Consider the following 9,634-nt stretch of genomic DNA (forward strand, 5'->3'; position numbering starts at 1 on the left):
TCATTAAGGATGCATTTATTTGATTAAAAAATACAGCAAAAACAGTAATGTTGTGAAATATTATTACAATTTAAAATAACTTTTTTGTATTTTAAAGGTGGCGTAGGCAATTTTTTTATAAACACTTTTTGTTATTCTGGTTGAAACTCTTTTCCGAATGCAATGATACAATGTCCTACCTGCCTGTCAACATACGTATTTCCATACCTCCGTGTGTGCTATGCAGAGTTAGAGAGACAGTCACAGAGAGCCGCAAACACACAGCAGCCGCCTTTTACAGTTCCTCCTAAACCAAAACAGCGAGCTTATGCTGCGTTCACGCCATGTCATAACCATAATTACGAGATGGCAACCCATGATATTCTACCCGGAGCTGTTTATGTCCTAGCCTCTCTCCGAAAATGCCTACCCTACCTTTAATATCCCATTTGAGGGTGGAATCTCATGCTTTCAAAGATGGCTTGCTATTGCTAGCCTCTCCAAAATAGCCTACCCTACCTTTAATATATTTTAAAAAGTAGTTTATTCCTGTGATGGCAAAGCTGACACGTGATCCTTCAGAAATCATTCAAATTTGCTGATTTGGTGCTCAAGAAACATTTCTTATTATTATCAATGTTGAAAACAGTCGTGCTGCTTAATATTTGTGTGGAAATCATTATACTGTTTTCAGCATTCTTTGATAAATAGAACGTTCAACAGCATTTATTAAAAAAAAATAATATTAATTTCACCAACAAATTAGTTTTTATTAGTTTATAAAAATATAAGTATCAGTTTATAAAACTGTTGTGCTGTATATATTACACTCACACACATGATGTTGTTGTATATCAACACATACGCACTCTTGCTTGTGTGATGTAGCTTAATTTCGGATCTAATAATTACTGTCTTTGGAACTTTAACTGCTATTTGGGGATCCAAAATGAAGTCATTGTTGTGATTCATGCTGCAGGTGCTGACTGCTGCCCCACACAGATGACTGCGAGCTCAGGCCCCATCATGGCTGATTATTCTCTCTAATTACATTTGCAGTGATGGGTGCACAGCATGGCCAACCTTGGTTCAACTTCAGATATTATCTCATATTGCTATTCCTCATCCTCGGGCACATCAGAGTAATTGCTGCTACAACTACCAGAGGGATGCCATAATAAAAAGCCCTCATAGATAAGAGTTAAACACATGCGGCCCCCCTCACAAGATGTCTATCACGTTGAGTCACTGCGATGAAGGACGGACAGATGGATGTGGATCAGCTGCACAGATGTAGCAGTAGGGCAGGGGGAAGTTTAATAAGAGCTCAGGAGAGATGGGGGTGAGATGTTATGCTCCATCACGATAAGAGAGAAGAGAACGGATGTCTCCATGGCAGATCAGGGACAGTGAGAGCAGGGGGGAAAGGCAGATGAAAGCTTAAAACAATCAGTGGCGTTAATCTGCAAGGTGTAACAGCTGCTCCTGGTGTATTCTGAGGTGGCTGGCCCGGATCGGATCCTTTAGGCCCTTATTAGCCTCGCTCGACCAGGTCTAGCATGCCTAAATCCAGGTCACACCTCCTAAAAAAAACAAGATTCCTGCCATTCCCCTCAGACTATCCAGGGTAACGAGGATTACGTACCTCTAGGACAAATCTTGACTCTAAAGGATCATGTACATCCTTTAGGATCATGTACAGTAATGAATAGCATTGACTAAATTCTATATATTTCACTATATTGGGTGGATTATTTACAATTTCACTACATTAGTCCTACAAACCACTGGCTAAAAAAAATAACACATGTAATATCACGTGTTATTGTAGTGCTTAGATCAAGGGACCCTATTCACTTTTCCGGGGTTCTCAGAAACGAAAGTTGTCATAGTTGGGTAAACTATGATAAATGGATACTACAACAAATGCAATTTTTACGTTCCAATTTGCTCCAACAGCAAAATAAAGAAATCCATGATAGCACTTTTATGACTTTGCAGAAGAGTACAAAAAATCAAGAGATCGATCAGAAGAGCGAAAGATGTCAAATGTTGTATTAGAAAGACTTACGCAGCAGCATCAGTTTTCTGTAATTTAATGTCAATGTAATTTAACAGTATAGTTAGTGTTATAATAAACATGAAAAAATATATATATAATTTTTTAGTTGTTGCTAGATTTACAATGTGGAAACGCATCATCAGTCTGTGAAAAGGGTCCATATAGCCCTTGACAGCTGATCTAACTGTCCATCCTAACGAAAGGATAAGCTTATCTGTGTCTAATACCACTGAAATAGCTATTTCTTCTCAATAATCCTCATAAAACATACTATGATCATATAATGATGCTATAGAAGTGCCTATGGCATATGCTGTAAAGCGTTGGAGTGTATGGTCAGCTAGTTTGCAGTTTCCCCAGGTGTCTCTGAAGCCCACACAGGCGCACAGCAGTGTGCCTAGAGGACCCATGGCCTCATTTAGATGGCTGAGATCCTCATTACTGTATCCACTCTCCCAACTTACACCTGCTGTAAAACAGCGTCGACCTCGCCTACGCTTCGGAAAGCGACACAACAGCACCTTTGAACATGCAGCGGGCTCTCAAGGGAAGTGCAACTATGATGCCATGTTGGTCCGCTGTTGAAATTGTATGCAAGTTTATAAACAGATTGCAATTATAATTATTTGAGGATCATGTTGAGAAACTGTATGGCAGGGGCGTCAGTTCTTTTCACTGCACTACTTCCCGCAGGTGGCAGAGAGAGGGGGAGGGCAACAGGGCTGCAGGTGTGATATATGGCAGCACTTACATGAGATGATCTAAAGCATTAATGAGAGCTGAATCTATCTCTTGTCTCAGATCTGTCAGGTTGTTTCTTGACAGATGAATGTGAGCATAATGGTTTTCAGCCATATACTTTTCTGGTAAATCCTGGAGTTCATAAGAGCAGCACATCCAGAGTAAAAGACACTGTAGTGTAAGTAACATTTGAAGCAAAAACAGCCGGCCAAATAGGGAATTCAAAATATATGTAAATAGGACTGCAGAAACATGCCATCCAATAGAGACTTATATTTATATATTGTATATACTATCATAGATATATTCGCACAGATAGTGGGAAGGACCTTATCACATGTTAAAGCAACGGAAAAAAGGGAGTAATGCAAAAATACGTTGGGACGTGTTCCACAAATGTCAACATAAAATGTTATTAGGCACTACACAACGCAGAGCAATAGCACAACATACAAAAATTAAATTCCAGGCGAGCTGTGGCTCGTCCAATCAGAATTTAGATTCAGAATTATTTTTATAATATTAGCTTTACCATTTTAAAGGGGTAATGAATTGAGATATCAAGTTTTCCTTGATGTTTTAACATGCAAGAGGTCATCGTATATAAAAACATCATGTAAGTTTCAGAACTCAAAACTTCCTTGTTAGTCCCAAAACAGCTTTTATTGAAGCCAAGCTCCGAAATCGACTTGTTTTGGATTTTGTCACATTATGACGTAATAGTGTGATGAAAGACCAACTCTGCAGAATCAGATTAATGCCTTATTGCTATCATGCATCTCTATGCATCTCTATGCATCTCTATGCATCATCGCATCTTTGGCCCGGCCCACTGGCGCATTAGTGAGATGAGGAGAGATCCGCGGATCTCTTCCAAAGGATCCTAATGCTAGGAAAGTGATTATTTATTTTCAACTACATGTGAATGTCTCAGTAGAGCATTACTTGTTTGTTCGGTACATTTCACTGTGGATTCTTAGGCAAATCAGTCGCATTTCGGTGCAGAGTTTGCAAACAGACTTTTACTGCAAGATATGGACACGACAGTAATGCCGCAACATGAAAGTAAACGTGTTCATTCTAATGCCTAGTCTGTGATCAGTGATATCTGATATGTAACGATTCATGTAAAGTCAGATGTTCTTTGTCTTGCTGTTTAGTGTAAGTAAACTAAGTCAGTGACTAAATGGTCAGCTTCACATTGTTTCACTTAGTAGAATGAAAATAATCTGTTATTTCAATTGATTAAATTATCTATAGAAAGTGATCAAAGAACCCTCCCTTTATAATCACTGGAGCAGTTACTGAGACTCTTGCCAAAACTCCAGTTATAATCAATGACACTGTCTACACTGCACAATGAATCTCTTTTTTACACAGTGTTCGCACTGTTAGTTATGATCATGAAAGTATTCCAGAAATTGAGTTACATTGACGAGATCGCTGCATTCATGCGCTCAACTGACATATCTGTCATAGGCTACAATGCTCATCGCTGCAACCTTTCATTTGATGGGAGTAGATCTAAATCTAAATCAACACTTTTCACAATTAGTTCATTTCGACAGCTGTAACAGTAAAAACGTAGTAAAGATTTTGAGAGAGTTCCACGTGTAATACTTATTTCACATGCAAAGATGTTAGCCAATCAAAGCAGTAGGCGTTTATACTGAAGTCTCAGCAGACACACCCCTTCAAACAGAGCGACCAAAATCGGCCAAAATCAGGGTAGAAAATGGCCTTTAATTTCTAAAATATAACAATTTTGATGTTAAAATCATACCAACATTATAAGTGCACCTAAGGAAACATTATAAAGAAATGCAATTCATGACTCCTTTAAGTCTTTGTTTTAGCTCAAATGTTACATAATGTGCAGCTGCTCTTGCAGTGTCACACTTTCATTTATTTGTTATGAATAATCCAATGTTTTAGTTTGCTTCCATCCAAGTTTAAAAAAGAGAAAGTAATCAAATGATTAAGTTTTATTTGTGAAGTATTTAATTCACTCAATTATCCAAAAATAGGCATTGTCACAAGGTTACTTAAATTGTACCTTTTTTCCCCAAATTATACACTACAGTGATATAAACTGTTACCACCATCATGTAAAATCTACGCCTAAGTGCCAAAATCGATCTTATAATGATCTGTATCAGTACAAATCAAAAGATTGATTCCAACAATAGATTGGTGTCAGGGTTAATGAATTGAAACATGGATTTTTTTTTTGCCGTTATTAAAATGTTCTTTGCTGTGCAGGGGGCAAACATAATTGCCTCTGGTAGGTGAGCATTACTGTTTCTAATGATGTCTGTTGTGAAGGCCCAGTGATCCGCACTCAATTACAGCCATTGATTATCCACCTCCGGGTTTTCAGAGGATGAAACAGTTTGTTTAAAAATCCTGCAATTTGCTACAGGTGGTTTCGAGCTTAGAGAAAACAAGTATTTTAAAACATTTTTGATTGGTAAGGACGACATAAGTATGGGGAGTATTAAATGTTAGACTTATTTCAAACTATCTTCTCTGAAAATATAATCACAATTGACCTTGTACATTCTAGGAAAGCAGTTAAGATATTTGCACAAAGGTTGTACGATCACAAGTAGATGTAACCCAGGGACTAGAGAGCCACATTGATCACAACTGAATACTTGTTCAAGGGACTTAAGCCATCTCCTGTGGGGCTTTTCCTTTAAATCGGTGTGGAGTGTATTTAAGCTGGTATGGATTAAAAAACGCTGGATAAATGGCATATAAATCCTGGGCATTTTCATTTTCAGAAAATTTTAAGATGACAGCAGGCACTAATAAGCCAAACGTAAGTTTTATTGTTATTAATAAATAAGGGTCTGTGCCTAAATTTGCAGTCTACATATAAAATGCAACCTTCAGAACACCTTCAAACCTTGAGGTTTGTCAACATATGAAGTCATTACTTAGGTGCTATATTCTACAGGCTACCAGATAAAAGTGAATGTGCAGTGTAGTAATTTTGAAAGGCAGCATATAGGTGGCAATATTCTTTTGGGGGTCATCAAGACAGGTCACTCAAAACAACTAAAGATTTGCAGGCAGCAGCAATGTCATTTGGCAGTTTCACCATTATATGGCGCATTCTCCATATAATGCCATAATGGTGCCTCCCTGGAGGTACAGAAAACACCACCACATCAGCAACTTGCCATGTTGGAAACACAGACCAAAACCCTGACAAAGCAACCAATACCTGTTTAATATATCTCACTACATTTCAAAACATCACAAAGGTTATGAGGGCATGTGAATGCAATTTTGTTATATTCAACCTTGTCAAGGAAACAAGAATTATGAGTTTTGGAGCTCTAAAGGAAAAACTGCAGCACACTGACACAGTTTAATCTCGTCAGCCAGCACTAAAAGTGAATTCGTACCTTGTTCTTGCGTGCAAAAATCAACGGATTACAAGCTCCTCTGACTTGAGGCTTGTTGGAGATTAGTCAGGAGGACAATGGTCATATCACAGTCCCAGGAATCACTGTCACTACTTTCAGGCGTTGGCTACAAATGGCTCTATCATGTCAACAATCTTCATTTTAACACCTTATTTATACTGTATAAGGGAATTTCAAGATTCAAGTCATGTGATGACTTCCCATAAGCAATGAATAGCATGGCTTTATACTTCAGGATGAAATATGTTGGTAAGAAGTAAATATCTGTTTAAAACTTCTAAAATAATATTTCATAACCACACACAAAAAAAAAAAAAAATAGAACAGGCACTATTATTGATGTTAGCTATTACTATCAAATGTCAACTTATTTGAAATTTTGCTTGAATGTTAACACATTATTAAACACTACAATGTTAAAGTTATCTTATTGTATAAGAAAAATGTAATCACGTAATATAAACAAAATCTATGTAATAAATATGATCTGAGAGTTCAATAATGATACAGCCTCTTTTAACTTTCTCAGTTCATCACACCATCAACAGACGTAAGATTTGCTCATTTAGAAGCTATTTCTACTGTATGAGTAAGTTGATATTTCTCTCACCTGGAAACACCCACAGTAAGGTGAGAAGCAGAAGAAATGTTGGAGGTCTCCAGTCCATCAGCCTCTCCATCGCTCCTCTCGAAGCGCCCGCTCGCGCGACAACTCATACAGCATCTAGTGATACTCTCGCGCTCTTCGTATTCTGCATGAGCTGTCTTCTGTCTTCCCTCGCTCTTTAAAATTAATATTTTGTTTGAGTAGATCAAATCATTCAACCCCGACAGAAGAACCCGAGTCAAGCTTGTAAATTCCCTCCTCTTCTCTCATCCGCGCAGCTCAGACATTTGGAGAAGTGCTCTTTGTCTAAAGCTTCGGTGCTTCCTTCCTTAAAATGAACTCTGTGGATATTTAGTCAAGTATTTTCATTCATAACTGAAGTTTTTAGTAGTTATTGGAGGGTACGAAGCGAGTCTGTCACCTTCCACTAGCAAGTCTAGATCATGTGTGCATGAAGCCACGCCCCTTTCCCTTTACAGGTGTTACGAGCTCCTCGATCATTCCCTCTCTGCATTACCCGGAATAGCCAATTAATCCAAAAACTATTTTATTGTAATTTTTATTATATATATATATATATATATATATATATATATATATATATATATATATATATATATATATATATATATATATATATATATATATATATATATATATATATATATATATATATATAATCCATAGAACCATAGAAGAAATTGGTCATGTGACCACATAATTTTGAAAAGCAATCACTTTTACTCGTCCTCCAAAGAAGAGAGACACATGGCATGAGAGTTAAGGACATTTTAGTGCAAAAAAGTGTTTTTTCCCTTTCAAAGTAACATTTCTATGATTAAGGTTTTTTGATTGTAGTGTCTGAACAATTATAGACAAGTTTGAAAACATTTCACACATGTTTTAGTGCTATAGGCTACACAATGAGTCTATACAGTTAGCATGATGTTAGCTCTTAACTGCTGGATCATGCTAGTTTTTCAAACTTGTGGGTTTGGGGTGATTTGTGCCAAAGGGCCTGGGTTAAGTTGTGCCAGATCCAGACCACCTAGACCTATATACTCACAGGGGATAACCTTGAGAAGTGAGGAGATGGGCATGCCTCATCATTGTTTGACTTAGGCCTGCCTGCTATTTGTTAAATTTAGCTAACACTGATTTCAGTTTTAAGTTTGCACTATGTTATTAAAGAGAAGTTTTATTCCGTTTTTAAGTGGCCTATGTCACAATAGGATGTTTAGAAATTAGCCTAGTCACTTTATTCTTATATGTTACATAATTGACAGACAGCGCTATGTCAACAGGCATCTATTGCCAAAGCCTTTTTGCCTGAAATGATTCACAAATATCATATATTGTGTTGCTATGGTGCTCTAAATGGTTGCTAGGGCGTAGCTTGATAGCTTCACAATGATCCTGAGAGACTGATTGGTCGTCTGAGTAAAATGAGCCCGCCCCCTTGTCTCTATGACACTGTGATCCAGAGTTATGTTCAATACAAAATCCCTATGCAATTGACCATAGAAGGAAAAACACATGCTATAGTATTCCAGGGTGACAATATCTAAATAAACCTTAAATGAGTAATTTTGTATTGACTTTATCTTGCTTTCATATAGCATTACGGTTCATAACATTAAAATGTTCTGTTTTACTTCAGAAATCACTGGCACAATTTACCCCCAATGTATTCCCCCAAAGGCACAACTTCCCCCGCACCAGGGGCAAGTTGTGCCATGAGACCACTTTTTTCCCAAGAGCTATATTTCTGAAACAATTTATTTCAGATCCAAAGTTTTTGTTCTCAGGGATGCACCACATCCTGAAATATATGTACATCCTTAAGTTGAAGGCATTACTGCCATGGCCTCACTTTAAAGTCACTTTGAGTAAAAACTGGCACAACTCACCCCACTTTCCCCTATTCTATCCCCTAACCCTAACGTTACCCTTTAACACATCCCAACAGAAAACTTTTTGCATTTTTTTTTAAACATCATTTGGATTATAATTTATAAGCTGTTTTCCTCATACAGGACCAAAATATTTCCCCACAAGTTAAGTTAAAAAATGAAAAATTAAAATTACCATCTTTAGTCCTTAAAGATGGTAGTCCTTAAAGAACACTGGGTTTACCAGGACCAAACACGCACAAAATCAACTAATAAATTCATCCTGCATAAGACAACAACAAAACGTGCAACAAAACCAAAAGTGCAAGCACATTAATAACTCATTCTGCACTGCATCCTAGGACAAAAATATTGTTGGTTTAACTTAAAAAAAAGTAAGTTACCTGGCTGCCTTACAATTTGAGTTCATTGAAATGAATTTTTTTTTGTTAATACAATGGAGATTGTTTATATAAAATTATGTTATCTGAACCATATTATCTAAGTTGATTTGCCAAAAGATAAAAAGTTGTGATAACAAATCATGAAAATATATTTTTTACAGTGGGTGAATGGGTCTAAACCACAAAACAATTTCTTTCCTGTACGTTCATTTGAACTATAAAAACAATGCATTCATCCTCACCTGATCTGTTTGTTGGTTACAATTTAAAAATCGGACTACAGCATCCTAATTGGGATTTTTCTATGGTTAGGATATTTGACCTAAGAATGATTTTCAGTGTACGTTTCTTTCAGACTGAATTGGTGCAACCAATTATGGCGAATGCATTGTGACATAAGTTGATCTGTGATATTAGGCTATAGTATAGGCTACAGGAGACGGCATACAGACCCTGAGCAAAGCTCATTCTCACCCTCTCCAATTGGCCGGTTGCCATAGAAACACATCCGA

At 37.1% G+C, this 9,634-nt stretch overlaps 1 protein-coding gene across 1 annotated transcript in view; it reads right to left on the reverse strand.

Annotated features, from left to right (window-relative positions):
- Positions 1-7,247, reverse strand: part of esamb (endothelial cell adhesion molecule b) — a 36,736-nt gene extending 29,489 nt beyond the window's left edge. Inside the window, exon 1 of the mRNA XM_082179601.1 lies at positions 6,830-7,247. Coding sequence (XP_082035727.1) covers positions 6,830-6,899 — 70 coding nt within the window. The 5' untranslated portion in view covers positions 6,900-7,247. The remainder of the gene's footprint in view (positions 1-6,829) is intronic.
- Between the last annotated feature and the right edge of the window lie 2,387 nt (positions 7,248-9,634).

Source organism: Leuciscus leuciscus (genome assembly GCF_965113295.1).
Source record: "Leuciscus leuciscus genome assembly, chromosome: 9".
Lineage (NCBI taxonomy): Eukaryota > Metazoa > Chordata > Actinopteri > Cypriniformes > Leuciscidae > Leuciscus > Leuciscus leuciscus.